Raw genomic sequence first — 24,519 nt, 5'->3', positions numbered from 1 at the left:
AAAGAAGTCAAAACTTATAAAAATAAGGAAATGTTGTTTTACTCAAATGTATCAAATGCGTACTAAACTTATCAAATAAAAATGTTTGAGGAAAACGCGTCGCGTCCTTTTGGAAAACCCCGCTCACTCAGGTGCTCGCGAGGTGCGACACGCGTGGATACTGCGATATTCAAAATTAAAGAAATATTTTGGTTATATATTATGCATTTTTTACTTAGTATTTACTGATGTTGTATGTATTTAATAAAGTATTTAACCTAAATGTATAATTCACAAAACACACCACATAATGCTATTTCCTAATGAACATTTTGTAAATAACAGCAATAAATACTGCGCTTAATGATGTAAATAACCAACGATTGATTGTATTACGTTTTTATTCTTGTCTTTGTCATTGTAATTGTATCAAACCACAAAGGATACGACATTCATAGTCTCTGTTGCATCGCATCGAGAGAAACTGACAATGCGTTATTTTAAAGCGAAGGATTCATTACTATGCAATAGAACTTATTATATTAACCTTCATTATAAACATATATATCTACATCAAAACATAACTCTACCTGCAAATATTGGCCTTGTAGAGTAAGATATTTGATAACCTAGAGCTTTACAATAATATGTTTTGGTTAATATATCGATTTCCTTATATATCGTAAAATAAAAATGTCTCGCATTGCTTTTGCTCCTAAGATGCAGACACAATAGGAATACCAAATGAGAGTTGTGTCGTCCTTATCAATAGGTACTGCGAACTGCGAAGTCTTACTTCCTTTATTACCGTGGACCGCGTTTTCCTCGTACGAGTATATCACCAAACAAGAGGTGGAGAGTTCTGTGACGACGCGCCGTGGCTGCGGCGCAGTACCGCAGTAGGCATCTATATTATTTACCCACATATAAGTTTAATGTAAAATATTATATGATTAATTACCTACCAATAAATGAATACTCCGTTTATGTGCGAAAGGAAAAACCGAATAAGTCATATTTCAATGATGATTAATTAGACAATTTTATTGACTTTCATTGCTAATTTTATGTATTTCATTAATAAATCAGAAATAATAGTTATTGCTTTAGAATTATTGCAATATAGACAACTAACAACATACTTAAAATTAAGATAATATTTAGTATATTGTTACTTACCACTTGTGTTCCGGTTTGAAGGGTGAGTGAGCCAGTGTAATTACAGGCACAAGTGACATAACATCTTAGCTCCCAAGGTTGGTGGCGCATTGGGGATGTAAGCGAAAGTTAATATTTCTTACAATGCCAATGCCTATTGGTGGTGTGGTTGGTGACCGCTTACCATCAGGTGGCCCATAATATACTCGTCCCCCTATTCTATAAATTATCATATATAATCATTAATAAATAAAAAAAAACAATATGTAAGTAACTTAAGATAATATTTGATAATTGGGTGTCTAGGTGTTTATAAATAAAAATATATATATTTATATATACTTTGAACGGTAATAATCTGTATCAGTATACAGTTCTTTAAGATAAACATTATCTTCTTCAAGTTTGCTCCGGTATTTTGTGCAGGCGCATTACATTGAATAAATTTCCTTTTCTTAAAAGGAAGGCGAACGGGCGTTCAGGCAATTATATAAAATATCTCCTTATAATTAATAATTAGCTTTTTTATTTTTAGGCGTTTTGAAGATTGCCCCGGACAAACAGACAGTCAGATAAAAAAAAAAATGATTATGGTTTTGGTAACTCGCAAATAGCTAATAACATTAAGAGGCAGTTATTTTGAAACCAAGACGCTTCAGTTTTATTCGTATAGTTATTGATTTGGCAGAAAACGTCATCATTAAGCCTTGTTTATCCTTCCCGCCACATAACCGCGGGGTCAGCTATGAGCCGTGCCAGCGCTAATTGCGCAATGCAATCACATGATAGACATCAAGCGACAAGAGAAAGCATGCGTTTATTTTATCAAAAACGTCCACTGAAGGACAATACTACAAACGAAATAAGTCAATGTATCACTGAGTTTCGGATTGCACTGTAAGTGAGACAGCTATACTTTGGGCGCAAGACACGACGGCATACGTCTCCATCACTCGTGTAGTAGTTGGTATTTTGTAGAGGGCCTATGTCTATGGACGGTGATGATCACTTACCATTAGCTGTATATTTACTGACCTATTTTCCTAAATTAAAGTTTTTAAAAATGAAGGAGTTGGTAAATAAAATACCAGTATTTCTTTACATAAGAGTATATTTTTACGCAGAATAATATTTACAACTCTTACAACTGAGCCAAAAATTTATAAATGTGTACAATTCATTATAGGGCCATTTAAAATCCGCTTACGTCGTTAAATTACACTAAGAGATTACGAACATTCGTCTACCAGCTCGTACCGAGCACCCGCCCGCGGTCTGCGTCCTCGCGCACGTCGCGTTGCGAGGGCTCGCACCCGCTGGGCAGCGGGTCCTGCCGCGGCACATCTCACCAATTTCTTTCAATCCAATTTATACAAAACATCAAAAGCTGCTGCAGTTGTCAATATTTTGTACTTATTAAAGAAAAACATTAAAAAATATTGTTATCTTATCAAAAACATCAACTTATCTATAAAAGTTTCATTTTTTGAGGCTTTATCGTTTATCACTATGTTTAAATTGGGTTGAAAGAAAAAAAAATACATGCTAATAACTGTCAGGTAAACTCGCAACCCTAAACGTGTTCAAATTGAAAGGAATTCTGATTGTAGAGGTGCCTACTAAAGATGAAATAGAAATTAGTATGTGTTCGATAGTTTATTTTAAATATGATTGTGGGCGTCCATTTCGAATGTCAAAATGAACATGATTGTGATTGCGAGGGAACGCGATCAGCCTATCGGCACAGCACACGACCGAGTAGTGGCCGATCCTTATATAAAGCTGAAGACGCAGTCGCTCAATGCGCGAACATCTATTACAATAAGAACAATAGGTGCCTCACCCGCCGCTAAATGTGGGCATAACATCTAGTATTTTATTATTTTATAAATAAACTGTGATGTAATAAATAAAATTAGTTCATTTCGCTTTGTTCTCGTACAACATACGCATCGTTTTATACGTGATACGTTGTCATCTCGCTCGCGCATTATCTGGTTATGGTTACCCTTACACACAACACACGAACAACAACTCTTGTACTCATTTACAACATTCATACTAAATCATCAATAAAAAGAAAATATTTTCTATGCGAGCGAGATGCTCCTCTTGTGTCACAGCCGCCCACTTTTCGAAAATGAATAAAAAAATAAAGAAACAAAGTATCGAATAGTATTTACAATGTCATTAATTATATAGTTTGTAAAAGAACTCGCGCGGGAACAGAGTCGCGCTATGAGCAAGGCGCCAGGAGCCTCGGCCCGTCTGCTGACGTCACTATTGTACCTATCGCACAGTAGTCTGTTGTCTTACTGTTTGCCATTGGGTGGTAAAGCAGCTCCAAGAAACCCCACTAGCTGCTGGTTTGCACACCCTCGGTGCGGTTGACAGACGACCTAGTGAAAAGTACAGAGTTCACTGTCTCTGTTGCTGTGCAGTTCTCTTAGACAGACGTAGACAGGGCGAGGCTCGAGGTGGCGACGGAGACGCGGCGGCCGAAGTCTAAGGCAATTTTCTATATATTTTTTTCTCATAATATTACTTTATATTATTGTATTTCGGTTAAATATATGCTTTAATAGTTTAATATAAACTAAAATTACTATAATATTGTTGTTTTTACTACGTATGAGAAAAAAATTGAAGAAAATGCTCGTAGCATTACGAGGTCCTGGTCCGCGTGGCTCCGGGGACTTACACTAAAGGTACATATATTTCTAGATTTGTTGCAATTTTCTAACAAAAATTGCGATATGCGGCGAACATGTTGTTCTATTGCCGTCCACCATGTCGCCAACGTCGTCCAAGTGGTACATTTATGGCAATCGCTTTTGTATCGCAACTCGCGTCGCGAGTCTATCGCTTACGTTTACAAAATTTCAATGTAAAATTTACACATGAAATTAATATAAAAAATATAATTTGTAATAATAAGGTACAAAAATAATATCATATGGATAAAGTTTGAGTAATCGTTAGTCGCACACGACAATACTGTATGTCACGCGGCGAATGACTAGCCGTCCTCCTTCTGCACCTCTCTTCGTATTATTACTACAACACATTCATCGAGATTCGTTCTCTAAATAATATTCTGGACATTTTACAAAATACTTTTTTGTTCAACAAAATCAGATCTCGTTACGTATTTTCTTTTTTAAATATTGGGCTTATACAAAATTAAAATCGAAAATATTCAGACTTCAGAAGTATTCGTTCGAGCCACCGTCGGGTCGACCGGCGAGTGGCAGGCGACCTGACTCAGGCAGACGTCGCTCGAGCCAGTCTTTCTGCACCGTCAGTGTCGGCGTGGCTCAGCAGGTTAGCTGGCGCACTTGGTCTTTCCGTCCAGTAGCTTGCGCCAGAGGTCGAACTGCTCGTGGTACTGTACCATGTGTATGGCGATCCCGCGCTGCACCGCGCACGGGTGGAGCGCCACCTTCTTGTTGTAGAACTCCGGCGCGTGCTGGCGCCGCAGCCGCAGCTTACTCGCCAGCACGCCCGTCACGAACACATCCTCTAGGCGCAGGTAGGGCTCCGCCGGCGCCGCCTCCAGTAGTGGCCGGACCGCGTCAGCAGTCAGCAGGTAGGCCGGACCCGTCGCGAAGTCCGGGAATACCTTCCCCGGGAACTGCAGTGGCGATATGTAGTACTTCGACTTGGTGGTCCGCTTCGGCAGCGACTTCTTGACGACCTTCCCCCACACCGTGCGCGTCGCGTTCTCGTGTGCCGCCGCGAAGCGCAGCAGGCGCGGCACGTTGATGAACATGTCGTCGTCCGTCTTCAGCAGGCGCGGCGCGCGCGGGCAGTACGTGTCCGCCCACTCTAGCATCGACAGAGTTTTCAGCGTCAGGTTGGAGTACGAGTCCACGGACCGGCCCACCACGAGGTCACCGTACAGCGCGTCCTCCGCCTCTAGCGCCGGTCGCAGCGAGGCGGGCGGCGCCCCCAGCACGAAGGCCAGCGACACGTCGCGCCGCGCCGCGTAGTGGCCCCACGTCAGCCGCACCGCGTCCCGGGCCGCCGCGTGCGTCGGCGCCGACGTCACCAGCACCAGCAGGCGCAGGTGCGCACCCAGCGCCGGGCACAGCTCGGGGTGCGGCCGCTCGTGGCCGGCCACGTACAGGTCGCGGGTGAGCACCACGCGCGGGTCGCGGCGAGGGGCGGGCGTGGGCGCGGGCGCGGGGGCGGCGGGCACGGCGGACTGCGCTGTGGCGTTGTGCGCCGTCGTGTTGGCGGGTCGCGCCGTGCGCGTGCTGGCGGCGGTGCGGGACGCGGGCGGCGCGGGCGGAGCGGAGTCGAGAGGGACGGACACCGGTGCGGGGACGGGTGCGGGGCGCGGTCGCGGTGGGGGCGGAGGCGCCGAGCGCGCCAGGAGCAGCAGCAGGAGCGCCGCGAGGGCGACGAGCGCGACGGCGTGCGATCGCCGCAGGGCGCTTGCCGCACCGAGGGCGCCCATCGCTCGCCTCACCCGCCTCCCGATAGGACGCTGCACAGCCGCGTCTGTAAAATATATGCGAACTTTGACTTAATCGATTGAATTTATGATTCTTGCAAACTTAAGTAAAATATTTCTTATTAAATATAAATCAAACTTCAAAATCGTAGCTGTATAAAATCAGTATTTACTTGAATACTACTTGAATACTAAATATTGCCATCTGTTTTATACCCTGCCTGTGTCTAATTTCACTGAAATCCTACCACATGTGTATTCCACCAACCCGCATTGGAGCAGCGTGGTGGAATAAGCTCCTAAACTCCTCCTCAAAAAAAGAGAGGAGACCTTAGCTCAGCAGTGGAACGTTCACAGGTTGTTACTTCACATTAGTTTTTTATAGAAAGAAATAGAAAAAATATTTAATACAAATACAGAGTCCGAAATCCAGTAATTTAAAGCCTGAAAGTTCCATCTACTGAACTATCTCGACTTATTAGCGATGTACGAATAAATATTTCTTTACCTTTTCATCCTAAAATAAATATTTATACGCAATTAATGTTATAAGCATATAATAGGCAACCGTGTCAAGGTGCCTCCGCCGGTCACGTCTCTGTTTGGCCAATATTGATCACTCACGAACAAATCGCCTCCATTCGTTAATTAGATGACACAAACACGGAATCAGCGTTACGGTTATAAAGGTTATAAAATTAATTGCTTAAACATGTACATATTTAATGTCGTCACACTCACGAGGACCTTCAGTGTGCTCGTATTTAACCTTATGGCATTTATTTGAATATTTAACGAGAACTCGAACTATATTTTAGGCTGACACCATGTCGTGACTTTGCGAGGATTTGATATTGACATAATAATTGTAAGGAATTTAAGAATATATTTTTTAAGTTAAGGGAAAAGACCTGGTCTAAAGGGACAATTTAGAATTTACATGTGATCTATTTGTTTTGTATTTAATTATACAAAAACATTCGGCCGTCAATGGGTACTGGTGGTACTGGTGGTAGGGCTTTGTGCAAGCTCGTCTGGGTAGGTACCACCCACTCATCAGATATTCTACTACTAATACTTGATATTGTTGTGTTCCGGTTTGAAGGTTGAGTGAGCCAGTGTAATTACAGGCACAAGGGACATAAAATCTTAGTTCCCAAGGTTGGTGGCGCATTGGCTATAAGTGATGGTTGATATTTCTTACAATGCCAATGTCTAAGGGCGTTTGGTGACCACTTACCATCAGGTGGCCCATATGCTCGTCCACCTTCCTATTCTATAAAAAAAAAAAAAATTAAACAGCCATAGTGGTCCTGGTCAGATATGTATACGCCAGTTATGGCAACTCATTAATTATATATCTTTATAATATAAATAATAGTCGACTTTTTTGCGATATGAAAGCCGATATATTACCAGCTTCGAAATAAACTTGCGTCTTGTCGCAGCATCCGATATCTACGTCACAAAAATACCTATCTATGAAGCTCGGCACGAGTTAATGTAATACACTTTAATGGAAAAATGTTTTGCAGAAGTACGAATGAGTATATAGAAATGCGATACCGAAGTGCTGAGGTATTTTGACACTAACTGTCAGAGAATATACATAACATTTTGGCATAATCATATTATTAAAATACAACCATGAATGCACACAAAGTTGCTGGTACTTTTCATCATTCATATGGCATAAGAGCGCATCCTTCGCATCTACATATTAAAATTATTATTTTTCGCACTTAAGGACCGCGGCGGCCGGCGTCGATACAAACTCGCACTAAGCACTTCAATAGACGCCGAAGTAATTACTACGAATAAGAGCTTTCATCGTTTTTCCAATCTCATATCTGAAGTGAATGGTTCCATAAATCCTATCAGTTATATTGTAATGTAACGCGGAGATGATTATACTGACAACTACCTGGCTACCCTTAAAAATCTTTACTTTTTCTAGATATTACACTGCCATCGTTTGAAATTGTTTGCCTAACGCAAGTATTATGGAGACCTAAAACGTTTTCATTTTCTGTGTGACATATATTAATATGTCATTGATTATTTTTTCTAAGATTATGATTATTTTCATATTGTGAAATGTAACGTTTTTATTACACGCGGCTCTCAAAAAATTTAACACTGTCAGCAGTACGTAAAGTTATATAAAGTCAATCAATGGCGCTAGGCGTCTAATACCTATACGAGTAGTAGTAATTAATAATCGTGGCGGTTACGTCTTTTTATATATATTTGCAAGTTTTTATTGTATATATTTAAAAAAAATTGATTCAATCAAGTTTTAACGAACATTATCGTCACAGTATAAATTCTGATAATTATAATTGATTACGCGGTAATATAATCGTACGATAGGTAATCATTGTATTTTAAATAATCGTTTATTTATAAATAATATTCAGGCATTTATTTATAAAATCGTGTGTATTCGTGATTAGATTGAGTTTTGTGATTGCACTAATTTACATAAAAAAGCTGTTTGAGTAAAAAGCTGCACATCAGCCTTTATTTTCTACAATGGGCAGTGCTATTTCGTACAACTACGTTAAGAGGATACTGCATGTGGGCCTCCAGGTCGAGGAGGAGGAGTATCTAACCCCTCCGTGATAGTCACAAAGTACCCCTATCTAGGGCGGAAGGTACCCGTAAAAGTGAGTCGAAGCTGACGATCCGAAACATTGTGCGTTACAAAGGCATGTGAGCTCGGTAAAGCGCATAGCAGAAAAAGCCGAGATGGCCTAGGGTTAGAACGCGTGAATCTTAATCATCGGATCGTGGGTTCAAGCCCGGGCAAGTACCACTGAATTTTCATGTGCTTAATTTGTGTTGATAGTTAAGGAAAAATCGTGAAGAAACCTGCATGTGTCTAATTTCACTGAAATTCTGCCAAATGTGTATTCAACCAATCCGCATTGGAGCAGCGCGGGGTAATAAAATCCAAACCTTCTCCTCAAAAAAAGGAGAGGAGGCCTTAGCTCAGTAATGGGACATTCACAGACTGTTATTTTTATCACTTTATTTTCTGAAGTCGATGTAGCAGGCAATACATAAAATTAAATAAATGAAAATAAGTTTGTCTATTATTATTACATTAAAAAAAACAGCAGTGTTGCCTACTTTCGAATTATTTTTTAATGATTATTAATATTTCCACACATCAATATCCGAAAATTGCATGCACAACACAAAGTAACATATATTCGTATTTTATTTCATATCAACTATAATACCCACTCATCACTTATCCTACCGCTAAGCAGCACTGAGCAGCACTAAGCAGCACTAAGCAGCACTACATACTTCGTATTGTTGTGTACCAGTTTGAAGGGTGAATGAGCCAGTGTAATAACTGGCACAAGGGACATAACTTATTGGCTCGTAAGTTGGCGGCGCATTAGCGATGTAAGGAATGGTTAGTATTTTTTACGGCGCTAATGTATATGGGAATATACATTGGCGCTGTAAAAAATACTATTACTATACTGATGACATACTACTATATTGACCTCATGATGTTGAGTGGCCACCACCTCCCGGTGGAGGCTTATCTATCAGTCGCTGAACTATTATAAATGAAAAAAAATAGATCTGCCACTTGCCACTGGGGAATCTCTTGTTTGCCAATAATTTTATGTTATCGTTAGATGAACTTACGTGTTTTAATGAAGCTGTACTTAATTGCTCTTTAAAATATTTATGAAAAATGTAATAAATATCATAATCATAAATAATTAATGATAATTACTCCAATTTAATATGATAAAGTAACCGTATGCTAAAAAAATGAAAAATCATTGCAACAAAATAAAAATGTAAATCTTAAACGAACCGAGAAAAGATAGAAAATTATGATAAACTTTAATTTATTCCTTTTGTAAAATTGCTCATTATTTAGCCTAGCTCTCATATTTTGACCAATCCTGATCTCGGACGTTTTGCTTGTATTCTCTGACAGTTGTAAGGGATCTTTACAATTTTATCTACACTTCTCTACTAATATTACAAAGAGGTAAAGATTTTTTTGTATATTTGTTGGTACAATCATCTTGAGAAATAATTTTGTACGATCTATTTTTCGAACGGGTTGTTTTCTCTTTTAAAATGTCTTAGTATTGAAAAGCGCTTGTAAGCACCAAGTTGTATGAAGTATATTTTGATTTAGATTTTACCGTATTGTACTTACACGAGCACGGATCCGCAACGCATCTCTCGCGGATCGGCCGCGTCAATGTCAGACCTTATCAATTAGTCGAATGCTCATAATTATAATCGCCTCGCCAATTCAAATATTGTAGTTATCAACATTTTTAAATGTTAAACATATATTTCAGTATGTATATTGTATGCAGTTATTGAGAATGTGTATGTAGATATATAATGTATAAATTACTTTCGTTTTAAAAGCCATGAATTAGTTACAAAACGGCATTGTCGCGTGCGTGGTATTTATAATAGAAATATGTAAGTACTCGTTTTAAAGAAACAAATTAAAATAATATTTTATTAAGAAAAGGTACAAAGTTACAATGTAAAGAAATGTAGTTTACTAGTCTGCCCCCGCGTCTTCGTTCGCTGTTCGTGTCGGGGGGGGGGGCAGGACTGGCAGGAGGAAAGCACCCTGTGTCCTTTTCTGTGCCCTTGACAACGTGCATCCAAAGTTTAATGATGATCGGTTGAGTGGTTAAGGTGTGAAACAAACAAAGTCACTATCGCATTTATAATATTAAGGTTTAGTAAGGATTAAAATAAATAGTAAGCACAGACGGAGCCGAGTCGGAACGCTAGTACGACGGCGATGTTGACTGTCATAATCATATTGTAGCCCAGCGAGTGCGACCGTGGTCTGACGCAAGTCTTTGTCGCCAGAAGCAATCAATTAAGGGGAAATTGAAATTCAATTCTATTCCGAATCGGAGTCCGCTCATCCGTCCTGTTTTTAACAATATATCGAGATAGAAATTTAAATTGGAACGCGCTAGAGCCGTTCGCTACTATTCAGCAATATTGAAGATATTTGATTATGTTAAATATAGTTGAAGATAGTTCTCTGTTATTGGATAATAATAAATTATTATTTGTTTTTGTATACTCCTATATATATAAAAAAAGATGTAGAGTTTGTTTGAACGTGCTAATAGCAGAAACCATAAGAACTGGTAATGACAGGTCTCAAGCATATACAACACCCGAGTCGTAAGTCGACAAGGTAAATCACATAGAGAATCAAACCGATACCGTTTTGAGATTCGTGTACTTTACTCATAAACTGATAGATGACGTCACTCAGCACAAAATATAACATTATCGTCACATAGTCGTTAATGAGTCCCGTGGCGTCCGCTGTCCAGGAACCGCTCGGTTGTGAAACTAAACTCGGTCTGCACTATCAGCGGTCGACGAAAGATAAACTCAATACATATTTTTTGTAATTGACGTAAATGGTGCCATAGCCGCTAGCTACACTAAGCTGTGCGTATTACGGTGGTAACAATACAATAACTATACAGTATAAGCAACCACAAAAAAAAATTATCATCTGACAGCTACAGGCTATGCTGTTCTTTTATATTCGTATAAAAATCGTTCGGTGTATAGTAATCGTTATATCGGCTAAAAATCGCTGCTTAAAATACGATCAACCATAACTCCGTTTTAAGTGCTTAATTTGAGTTTATATGTCAATCTGACACATAATCCGCTATGCACAATTCGCAATAGACCGGCAGGGTGGTATCAACTCTACACTATTTCCCGTCAGGTAAGAGGAGACTTTACCCAGCACACGTTTACGGGTTGCTCTTATATATGTAACTAGCGTAACGTCTAGATTCTTCGAAACTAATAATGACGATGGACAGACGTTTGCAATTCGCTTTATTATTATTTATTTAATATGGCGATGATTCACGCCATTGTTCCCACGCGCGTATATTATCTAATAAATCAGTGCGTGATTATCGCTGACTTCAATCATAACTTTTATTTATTAACTGTTAACAATCAAATATCTTCTATCGGAGTGCAACACCCAGCGACTTGGCTCCAGTCTACGTTACGTAGTCAGTTCAAATAACTGTTATATACGTAACGAATAGAAGTCTAATACACTATCGCCAAAGTTCATGTACCTCGTCTTCAGTTATTTTTAAGTAGTTTCTGCCGGCAGTTTCACCCGCATGTGACGAGACCCCATGATGACCCCAGATGGGGAGGGGCCCCATCACATGCGGGTGTTAGCTACCCTAGGTCCTTTGCTGCGAGTCTGACGACGAGTATGCAAACTGTCATGTTGATCGGCTGTGTAGTTACGACATAAAAGCTTAACAAACAAACATATAAACAAGCAAACTCACTTTCGCGCTTGTAATTTTATTTCGAATTAACATTTTTAAACAATCTTATTAACTTACTTTCAATTTTAATTTAACACTTTCTCCTTTCCGCTGATACGTAAGAGTTTTCTAGAGCTGTATCTAGGCTTAAAAAACCTTCCTAGCTATTTTATACAATTAAATAACAAGAAAAATGAAGATCATCCCCATACCTGCTTCATTAAAACACAAATAATGTTCCTAGCTCAAGCTCAAGTCGGTTTTATTGAACGAGCTATTAAAAGCTGTCCACCAAACCAGAACTATGATCAGGTTGGACGGCAATAGATCAGAGACGCATCCTGCGGGCACAGAGGGCAAGAGGAATGTAGTTACGAGTACAGGTAGCCGTGAGTCAGTGGTCAGCGAGGTCAAGGCCCCCGACCGCTCTAACGGAGAACACACGCACACACACACCGCTGCTAAGACACGAACGGCGCACATGCCGCGTGAATAATGAACGATTCTTGTAAAATTATTGTAACATGTATATTTCATCATTTCAATTTGAGTAAATTAACTGCGGTAAGTTAAAGGCTTCACCTATAAAGTATGTTGCTAAGGGGTGTATTATTTACCGAATCAATGACGACGTCTATGACAGTAAAAGTGAGAATGAAATAACTTTAAGTTCACTTCGAGTCCGCAAGTTACATTCTATAAATTCGTAGTTTAGTTTTTATTTGAATATTTTGTATCGGTGCCGCCCGTCGCCTGTCGTCTCTCCCGCCGCCGACCGGAGCCGGCAGCAGCGCGACCGCAGCATCATGCACGAACAATTATCGCTGGTATTCAACGTGAATTTTTCATTTACTACTCTTGAGAACTAATTCGGTAAAACTTGAAAATTATTTTTTTTTTATTCATTCAATCGCACGGCTACGATTAAATTATTCGAGTTTAGAGTAGAATTTTAAGTAATTTCATTTGTGTTCTTAATGATTACGTGTCAAAAATAGATTTTAAAAAAATACGTTATTATATAATGATCATTACATAGGATTTGATTTAAATTTACATTATTATTTTTTATTATTTTAGTCAAATTTTAAAATAGTCCCTCCCGATTCCCACCCGACGCAAATTAATTATTATACATATATATTTCTTGCACTCGAATTAAAATGCTTATAAGTTCAAGGCGATAACACTTTTTAATTGAAATCGATGGCATAAAATATGGACAAGAAAATACAGAAGTTTCCGGGGGTAGTACAAAGACAGTAGTACTCAAAAAACCTTCTTCTACCTCACCCACACAGACTTATTTAAAAAACAACAATATACGATATAAATAAAACAATTAGACATACACATATATAAATAAAATGATTAAGGTACAATAATGTCATTTGCTGTTTCTTTCGTCTATGTGAAACACGTTTATTACAGGGAATGCTGCCCGTTCAACCATTCATGTTATCTGCGAAGAAATGTGGGCCGGTAACAATATAAGCACAAACACGCCAACCATTTACGATAATAATATAATTGACAGAATAACATTCACGCGTTCACCATTTCTGTAACATACTTTGCAAATATAACAACCGGAAATATTTAAGTGGTTACAAAACTATTTATGAGAAATTAATATCCTCCGTAATTAATTGTGTAATTACAATCCACACAAAACAATCCAAATTATATAACAGTGATAATTAGAACATCAATACATAATTAGGTATATTATGTAATGACCCGTTGCCGCAATATAATATTATGACTTAAGGAATAACAAAAAAGGTCGCACTTGAACTGCAAACTCTTTTGTTTTCATCCAATCCAATAGAAACTTTTTCTAGAAAACAAGAAATTTTTAGTGCCGACGACAAATATCTTCTACGTGTAAATTGCAAGGATAGTAATTGTATTTCAATTAAAAACATTAGGGTCATAGTCAGGTGGAACAACGTGGAATATGAAAATGTTAGACTTTTTGTCTCACGGGGTGATCTCGACCATGACGCGTTGTATACCTTGATTGACCATTTGATATTCGGAAGCCAGAATACGAGAACATTAGCAGTTTTTTTTTTACAGTAGATAATTTCGTCACAACCATCAGCTTTCAATGCATGATAATTATAACGACACGTGGGCAGAGGTGAGTCGCGGCTACGAGCGTACTCGTATATTTTAGAAGCTCGCCAATAATTAACTTGCACTAATTCTCGAGGCGCGTATACAGTTTAGTTTATATGCCACAGAATAATCATACAGAGTACAAATGTTTCTAAAGAAAAATCCCATAGCTGGAATAAACATCTTCTTAAGCAAAAGCTCCAAACAGTTTACTTTAGATACAAATCTGAGGCAGGTTTATGGAGTGTCCTCCACGACTCCACCACCACACGACCAGATCTTTTATTCGAACATGTTTTTTTTTCACAAACCGTGCACATGAAACTATTATGCTTGGCCGGATTAGAACTCGTGGCCATCACATCACGTATTTCGTCCACAGGGCCGTCTCGAATCTACGAGTTTACAAGTTACCAAGCATAGGACACATGGGACGCATGTACCAACGACAGAATTTAGTTACTCTACACGTTAAAACGTTCAAATTTGCTATTACTATGAGTGTTACTAATTCACTTCACTGTGACTAATATTGAGACCTTGACTTACACTACTCGAAGAAATCGGAAGGCCTCTATGAGCTTGACAGCGAGTCAAGCTACAATAAAGTATCCTTTTTGACACGGTAGTATGGCTACTAATCTTACCGTCGTCTTTTAATTTCGTAATCAATAGGTATTTGATCGTTCATTAAATACCTATTGAGAATTAACAAAAGAATAAAAACATTAGTGACTCGTTCATCCGTAACTTCTATTAGGTACCTAGGTCTTGTGACCGATTTATTCATTCAGGCATGCCAGGGTTGAAATGTACATTTATGTGGTCTTTGCATGTAATAATCATAAAGAATGTGCTGCACGCGCGGTCGCCTTTTTGCTTTGAACCAATTATACATAACAATTACTGAATCTCAACTGACTCACCTGACACGTCCTAGTCCATGCTACAAACGGACGCGAGAGCTTGCGTTCAAGGAAAGTGAAAATAAATTACGACTAACTGTAATGTCGTCCGATTATAAAGAGACTAAATTAAAATTAACTAGCAAACGGCGCAGCACGTTAATGTACAACGCGATTAAACTTGCCACCAGTTTCAACGCGTACTTCCCACGTGGAAACTAATACCCATGTGAATAATATAATCGTTCTTTATGTAAAATTTCTTATTCAATATTTAGTAATCAAATTGACTTAGTATCGGTTGGTTTGTTTTTTACAAGTTATTTTAATATCGTATTCAACCTTGACATCGGTTTAGAGGACAATGTTTCCCCAAACTCTTCTAAAGACAAAGTTAGAAGAGCGAACTAAACCTTCCTAACGTGAACTCCGAGAGTCACCGCGGCGATACTCTTGCTCTAAATATTTGAGTAATATCATCGGCCCAGTCGGAGGTGGACGACCAGTGCCTATTAGAACAGGTTTTTATTTTATTTGTTGCGCTTGCGCAGAACACGCGGGTCAGAGCTACCCAGACTAACGCATTACGTCAACTTAAAGCATCTACTTACAAATAACAAGTGATTTAAATTCTAGAATCTAAGCATTCCTGCTTTCATTAAAAGTACTCATATTTGAATATCGTCTTGTAGATATGTCTACATTTACAATCCTAGTAAAGTGGTGACTGGAGTCATTGCGAACCACTTGAACACTATAATATAATTCAAGACGGGATTTTAAAGTAAATGTGCGTTAAAAATATGAGCTACACTCACATATTTTTTTGCTTCAATATAATGGGAAAGCAGATTTTAATTGGTCAGTTCATTCGTAGACATTGGCACAGTAAGAAATATTCACCCTAAATATATTATTAATGCATTTTTTTAAACAGCCCTATAAATTTACTCAAGGTTGTAAAGTGTAAGCCTTTTGAACCGGTAGAATAATTGATGGGTGGTGGGTTGATGGCCTATTTGAGTTTGCACATATCTACCATAATCTATCTACCTAATAGTAAATAAACTTAATATATTTTACTTTGATGAGTATGAAAAGAATGCATCAAATGTTGACAATGGACAAACAAAAGTTAAATTATTTCAAATCTGAGAATGCGTCTTGTCGATAGACAACTAAAAGTTATGAGGTACATTAAAAATAGCAAGTAATGTAGGTTACATTAAAATCTCGAAAACGCCAAAGTAAAAATAAATCAGCCGCAATGTTGATGACAGCAAAATTACGAACAGAAAAATTTAAAAGGGGTAACGTACTTCCGTTTTAAGGGACAACAATATTATATTATATTTTCAATATTTCTGATTAATAGATATATACCGCAAATATTTTTATCACATTTCACTTTTCCTAATTCTGTCAAAAAGTCCAACCACGACGCACCGCGCGCGCACTCACTCACGTGTAGTTTACGATATGAAGTTTCATAGCGACATATTTATGATACAGTTAGAAATAACTCATTTTATTTTAAAATATTATACCAAACGTTTGCCCGTTTTATGAATAGCTTAACAATCTCAAATAATTACATTTTAAACATCTTGTATTTTAAAGCCACTATGAAGTTATTGTGTAATTCTGTGGATGGACAAGTCTCTCACCAGAAACCATAATAACCATAAAGCATCGCGGCCGAATAGAACACCCAGCGGTTGGAAGATTTTAACAACAAAAAGAACATTTAGTGATATGACATTAAGAAATCCCATTAATGTATTTATTATTATGGTATTGGTAGGCGTACAGAAAAATGGGTCACCTGATCTTTAGTGGTTACCACCGGCCATAGAAATTGGCGCTGTAAGGAATGGTAAATATTTCTTGCGCCACCGATCTTGGGAACGAAGTTGTTATGTAATGTCCTCCAGATCGATTTCGGCCACGGCGACCAATCTCAACAGAGATTATCCAACTGCGCAGAAGATATTATAGTGCACAAGTCTGTGCGAAAACACAGGTGCACTCTCTCTTCCCTGACTCTCATGATCAGATGGTTCGGCAATCCGACACGATCGGAAAGAGTTCAGGCGCAAGACCAACGGCTTTACGTGCTTTCCGAGGTACGGGAGTGCACACACGGAAGTTGGACTTCCGGAAGTTGGAAGTGTGTGCACTCCCGTACCACTTACACGTACACACTTCCAACTTCCGGGACTCCGGGATGCTACTGAGAATTTTTTGACCGAAAAACCCAATAACTTTTTATTGCCCCGACCTGGGAATTGAACCCAGGGCTCCAGGTCTGCGACCTTACATCAAGCCACTAGACCAACGAGGCAGTCAGTTGTTATTTGCTTGTGCCTGTTGTTACACTGGCTCACTCACCCTTCGAACCAGAACGCAACAATACTATGTATTGATGTTTATCAGTAGAATATCTGATGAGTGGCTGGCATTTACCGAGACGGGCTTGCATAAAGCTTCTCCAGACGTTAACAATAGGATTAATTACTATAATAATAATTTCACTTCGATAATTTCTAAATATCGGTATTTCAATATTTAGAAATTATCGAATGATTAAAACGAAGCGACGTAACAGAAAACCAAGAAAAGAAAAATAACTAACAGGTATATAAATATTATACAGAGTTCTGCTATTACCGAGAATCCTTACCTTAATGTCTGGAAGAGATGAATATGTCAATAACAAAAAAGCTACCGGTTCATTATTCGAAATGACGACTCACTTCATTTCTACAAACACATGCGATAAAACATTTCGTTGTTGTAAATATATTTTCTGATATACTTAAATGTTCAAACTCAGTGTGTGGAAAAGTGTTTGCGTCTTTCAACGCGAGATATGTTCAATATCAGATCGAAATCTGGAAGTTGGTGGTTTTTACCCCCTGGTGCCTCGGAATGCATATACGCGTAAATCTATTGGTCTTGCGCCTCGATTATTTTCGATCTGAGTCGAATTTGCTACCCAATCGGCAACTGAGGGAATAGAGTGTTAGTAGACTATAGTGCCCTCCTGCTCTGCTTAGTTCGTGGGTTGAAAGTGGCCCCTCATGGCCGGCTTAGTTAAAGCGGATATTATATCCGGCCTTGGGTTAACTTTTATACTTTAAATTTATTTTATATTAAATTTATTTGGATAACCATAGCATGTAAACTTAATCGCAAAAATATGAATATATTATAAAAAGATAATTTATTTAATTGTGTAACTTGGTATATAAGTATACAATGTTAACTTCCTTATCGCTACTTTCAATGAACATGTTTAATATATTTATGTTTTCAATTGAAAATAATAAATAATTATATTTATCGGGGACAATAGTCCAATAAAACAAAACTAAAACTGACGTACGAAATGTTTGGCATCACTGCCAACTTGTGTCGGGAGCGCTGCATCTAACGCCAGACGGACAAGCAATGAAAGCGACACTCTGCTCTTATGAATTCCTCATCCTAATTAATTAACTTGTATCAGATTGGTTGAAATACTCAGTACGTCAAAGCGGTGGGAAAGTTGTGTCAATCGAAATCCACAGGATAAAGTCATTTAGAAATATTTATCCTGTCAAACAAGTACAAAATTCCCTTCGAGCGGCACTTAGCGCGTCCCACAGTGGAAGTCACTACAGCTTACAAAGCAAAGCCGTCGTGATCGTTCCCGTTTAGATTTATGTTTAATATCATATTAATTTAATGACATACGGATGTTTGTTGACGTGGTCTGGGTGACTGTATTTGACGGTTTCAGGTCCAGCCTTATGAGAGCCATCAAATATCTGGTAACTTAGATATTAAAAATGTTTTTAATTCAGTTTTCACTAAAATATAAAATGAACGCGCGACGCCCGGTTAGGTCGCTTGTTTATAACTACTATAAAGTACTATTTCAATATAGAAACTTTTCGTATATATTTTTTTCTGTTCCTTAAGTTTTTTACTAGTTTCCAGCGATGTGAAACCACAGACCACTCCATGTTCCACTACATATTCTTTCTTTGTTAAAGTAGTGTACGAATAGAGTGCAATGATTTAAGAAAATAATAGTGATACATTGAAGCATTTTTTGAAGCTCTAATTAAGTATTCTTTAGATTACTAATATTTCCGATTAAAAACAACGTATTGTCATTAACGCAATAAATTATTAACAACAACAAAAACTGATTGAAAAATTCCAACGACCTCGCTCTTAGCCGCGGATTGCCTCGAGCCACCGAGTGTGACCGTTAGCCTCGTATCCACTGACAGACCTTAGTATCTCTTATAATAATTAGAATATCGATCTACCGACTCGTTCGAGTTTAGCGCGATATGTTGATATGTTTACAAAATCATATATAATGATCCAGTAACGAGAACAAGAGTTTAAAAATCGAAGACTGAGGTGTTGAAGCGCCCGCTCTTTATTAAAACTTTGTACTTTACAAAAGTCTCCTCCAATTTTCAAATATCAATGTCATACATGTCAACTGAAGCTGTGTGCTGATTATCAATTAGGAAATTGAGAATTGTTATGATTACTCAAAAATCACCTCAAGTAGCTACATTCTTTTCATTCAATACAAAATACTCTTAATCTTTTTATTTTTAAGGATTTTTCTTATGATATATTCATATTATGTATCAATAATTTGAACAAGGCCAATAATTCTATGTAGACAAATATTACATTTCACTTTTCCGTTCATTTGGATTATTTAAGAATCTTCATTTTCCTATAAATTACCATAAAGGCTAGTCATTAGGTGGCCCTGTACCCGATTCCGGACACGACGGCTATTCTCAACCAAGACTAGCTAAGTGCTCAGAACACGTTTTAGTGCACAACTCCCTCACTCTTACAATCTGTTAAGACGGCAGCCCTTGGATTTGTATTAGGAACGAGATCTACAGCCTTATAATCTAACCACTGGAGCAACGAGGCTGACTGTTACACCAGGTAGACGAAATTGACACAAAAAGTGATTTATCAGTCTGTGTATCGATCTGTAAATGTACACACACGACCCCGTCATCGCCGCAGTGATATTTTATTACGTACACATAACAGAGCAGTTGGTCACCCTACACGCACACTCCACGGCTGATGGCCAGGCGCTCGCGAATCGCTCGTGTCAATTACCTATGAATAATGTATAAATAATAGAAGTTGCCGTCCATAAGCTCTGACAAAAAACGTAATCGCATTCATAATAACGATTGTCTATAATTCCGTCCAGTATTAAAATGTACATTTTATTATAATTACGACGATAGAACTTTTAGTTCCTCATAATTTGGAGCTGAATATATTCGACTCGTAGCTATTTTTATCCAATACTGAGTTATTCAATTAATTCATTTAAAATAAATTTTTGCGTATTCAAAAAAATACAAATTTAAATATACGAATTTGACAGATACGTGGTATTTCGTTTTATAATCGTAAACGTCAAGTAGACTATGTTCCGTAAGCCAAACGAATCGTTTTTGAATAAAGTAACCGAACTGAAGTTGCATTCATAAAAGTGAACGATCATATTAGCAGTGTGCACATTATAGTTTACGTTTACACAAAAAACGAACAATAATCTTCTCGCTCTTGAGTCTCTCGTATTACTTATTTCCGCAGTTCACTTATTTCAAGGACTTATTCTATTTTTACTTTTGATAAAGTTAACATCTTTGGTCTATAAATTAATCCAAAATTGCTTAACTCCGTCGTGGATATAAATTAATTATTTCGCCACGTCCGTCTGTTGTTCTTTTATATGTGGTCGCAATATCGAATGACAGGACGACGAGTCGAGTGACAGGAGACGTATCGAGTGACGAAATAGAAACAAACACAAAAGTCATTGGATAGTAAACTAAACAGAACATACAAAACTCATTCTCTTTATGATGTATCATGCTAATTAATAAAAAGGGCATGGCTATTCCATAAGGTATAATCATACGTTCCAATCGCAATTACGTCGCAAATAAATTTTGTAAGTAAAATACCAACAAAAATACTATCTTTATTAAAAATACTATATTTATTTATTATTATATTTCAGTTAATTGTTTTCTTCACAAGTAATTAATCCAATACAGCCCCATAACAAGAATAATAATTTTACGTTCAGAGGACTTTCTTTACAAAAACGCGATATATTTCTTAATTTGCTGCGTGCAGACATTTGCTTGTCTGTCATTTCAGTCAGTAACATGCATGGCAGAACAGTCCCGAATTCGTAATGCATTCAAATCCTTCCAGACTTGATAAATAAATAATTAAGCATATATATATAAGAGAACAAACTATTTCTTTGTTTATATTATTTACATCTGATTAGAAGTTGAGATAATTAGTTTTTTTATGTCTATGGAATTAAGCCATTTTGGGTTAATTTATAGATCAAAGATGTTTAATTTATCAAAATGATTAAAGGAAATTTATGTCAATTCCACTTTTGCTTACTTAAGCATGTAGAAACAACGCCCTCACACAATATAACTGAAAATTGTTTGTACCTTTCTTGTCTGAGGTTTGAATCAAAAGAACTCTCCTTCTGGTTTTGATCCTTCTTCACAAGCAACCCGATCACATCTCTGTACTATACCTGGGTTTATGATGTATGATAATTATTAGCCCAATCTACATTTATTATTTACAAAAACTGCATGATCGTCTATCACAGTTTGTAATGATTTGACAAACTAAGTTTACATAACATTTCCAGCTTGAAAATATTATTTATATATTATTATAAAACAAACCATCTAATCAAAGCATGGCATGTGAATATTAAACCATTAGTCAACATCAATATCTTTATTCAATAAAGAATAGCATCAATTGTTTATCAAGTGTCAAAAAACAACTACCAGTTTGGAAAGAGACACTCAGACTTAAGAAGAACTGATGATGGAAACTCAATGGAATTATATACTTTTTCTACACATATAATTACAATATATCATATTTTTTTAGATTAAGTCAAGTTTTGCCTTTTACCCGTGTAAATATTGTAAAACATTAGCAATAACGGTCAACATTCACATTAATTTTACAAGTTTATCAAATTATTATGAGATAGAAGACAGAGCCTTCATAAAAAATTAGCAGCCTTGAACTATGGATTTAATATGACATGGTTTCAGAGCCATCTGTCCTTGATATTGGATATTGTGATCAAGATTGTTATGATTACCCTTGTCTAAAATATTTCCTTATATCTGTTTACTGACCAAGCACAAGATGATTGGAGAAAAATGTTATTGATAGCTACCTCATTAATTATATTAAATAATAATAACAAAATCTGTTCTATTGAAATTTGCTTCTTTTTGATTGTTTATGAGCACAGCTCTCTTTATATTGTGTGTAATATTTATTTATAAAAAAACACTATTTAATAATGTTACACAACACTAGGTTATCTATGAAGTTACATTTATATTACATATATAATTCCATCTACTATTGTAACTATTTTAATAAATTATTTTCAAATAAATTAACAATTGAAAACTTTAAAGTGTTATCTCTAATTAGAAAATTGATTTATTACATATATTTTAAATTCTAGAATGTATTGGACGAATATAAATTAGGGTTTATAGACAACTTTATAAAAATAAATAAATATTGTATTGTAAAAATAATTTTATTATAAAAAAGCTTGTTGAAGTTTCAAAAAGTTCAAATTTAAAACTGCTAGGTATTTACCTTGAATTATTTTTGTATATTTTAATTATTAAAATAAAAGCACGGCCAGACATTCATTGCAGAACTCTAAAACCACTTTTCAAGAGTAATTATTTTATAATTGAACTTACCATAATAAAACACGGAAACAGAAGATAGCGATGATGAGAAGATCTCTTTAGTAAATCACTAGTTGAAACTTAACTAATGTCAACATTACACAGATCAAAATATATAAACTTCGAAGCCCCACGACCGCTAGAAACTAGTCTCAAGTAAAACGACACCACCCTGACTATAAGCTTGACACTCGAACGTTGAACGAACCACCGCCACCCAAGCTCCACCGACCCGAGCTACTCTTTGACAGCTTATTAGACATTGACAATTATTTGACAACTCAAGCACGAATCAGCGTTTCGTTTTTGCCATCGTCATTACATTTTTCATGAAAATGCATATTTGTATAGGTATATTTGTTTGAAATTAATATATATAATAATTAACTTCAAAACCATTTGCCCGATAATTATGAAAGTTGAAACAAAAATTATAAATATAATTTAACTTTTATTATAATCTAAAGTACCACTATGTAACATTTTATTTTTGTAAATCTAATAAATAAATAAATAATAATAAGAAGAACAGTATGTTTATCTTATTGTATTGTACATGATAAATATTAAAAAAACTCGCTGAGTTTCTTTCGCTGGTTCTTCTGGCTGAGTGTTTCTTTTACGAACCGATAGCAGTTTCTAGTTTGACTAACACTAAGCAAGTGTGTAATGCTTCAATGTTGAATAAAGCATTTTGATTTTAATTTTTAATTAGATATGCAGTCTAACAAGTGACTTGATGGTAGGTGGACACCACCGCCCATACACATTGGTATTGAAAGATATATTAACCTTCCCTTACATCGCCAATGCGATACCAATCTTGGGAACTAAGATGATATGTCCCTTGCACATAACTCACTGTCACACTCACCCTTCAAACTGGAACACAACAGTAGGTACAAAGTGTTGCTGCTTGGCGCTATGGCGCTATGTTGATGGATGTATTGACGTTGCTAAGTTGGAAACTTTATTATAAGTGTATTTTTACTTCTCGTGTTATGTACAATGACTGTCGCTATTTCATTTAAAAAAAAACGACGAATATGTATCAGTCTCGCGCCTATTGTTTATAAAAAATTGAGTACCTATATCAAAATTATGAGCAGTAGAATAGTTCAGTGAGCGAACGCTACACTGATTAAAGTGAAGAAAAAGAGTTCACAGAACTTATTGGAAAATAAGCAATTAAAAAAATAACAATCAAAAAACATTTTAATAAAACAAATATTAAAATATTACAAATGGTCAATCTATACTAATATCACAATGCGAAAGTAAGTCAGTCTACCTGTTACGCTTTCCCGGACCATCACCACTGAGCAGATTATGATAACATTTGATATGAACCAAGCTTGAACCCCAAGAAAGGACACGGGCAACTGGTTTATACCTAACACCTGCCCCTCATGCTACTAGTTATACATTTAATAAATGTTTTTGTATGATTACTTCAAGGTCCACGTGTTTGAACTACGAACGTAACAAATTTTCATTCTCTGGTACCTGTTGTGCTTAGAATAGAATACAAATTCGCCATAACCATTTTAATCGGCAACTGACACATTCTAAACTTATATCAAATATACTACTAATTATTACTCGCTAGTATCGACAATATTCACATACATTAGAAGGGTGAGTGAGCCAATGTAATTACAGGCACAAGGGACATAACATTGTAGTTCTCAAGGTTGGTGGCGCATTGGCGATGT

The 24,519-nt window shown here is 36.9% G+C and overlaps 1 protein-coding gene across 2 annotated transcripts; it reads right to left on the bottom strand.

Annotated features, from left to right (window-relative positions):
* Positions 1–2,230: 2,230 nt before the first annotated feature.
* Positions 2,231–23,037, bottom strand: LOC126777556 (beta-1,3-galactosyltransferase 5-like). 2 transcript variants are annotated; one of them, XR_007670064.1, is made up of 3 exons: positions 22,817–23,037; positions 2,487–5,643; positions 2,231–2,387 (listed from the first exon to the last, which is right to left on the bottom strand). XR_007670064.1 is itself a non-coding variant. In XM_050500615.1 (2 exons), the coding sequence occupies exon 2, from the start codon at positions 5,597–5,599 to the stop codon at positions 4,463–4,465; it is 1,137 nt and encodes a 378-aa protein (XP_050356572.1). In that variant the 5' UTR covers positions 5,600–5,643; positions 22,817–23,037; the 3' UTR covers positions 2,231–4,462. The 2 variants fall into 2 exon arrangements, 1 of the variants encoding a protein (XP_050356572.1); XM_050500615.1 differs by having other exon boundaries at positions 2,231–5,643.
* Between the last annotated feature and the right edge of the window lie 1,482 nt (positions 23,038–24,519).

Source organism: Nymphalis io, chromosome 23, assembly GCF_905147045.1.
Source record: "Nymphalis io chromosome 23, ilAglIoxx1.1, whole genome shotgun sequence".
Taxonomy (NCBI): Eukaryota; Metazoa; Arthropoda; class Insecta; order Lepidoptera; family Nymphalidae; genus Nymphalis; species Nymphalis io.
The sequence above is the reverse complement of the archived record's forward strand: the minus strand, read 5'-3'. Positions and strand labels throughout refer to the sequence as shown.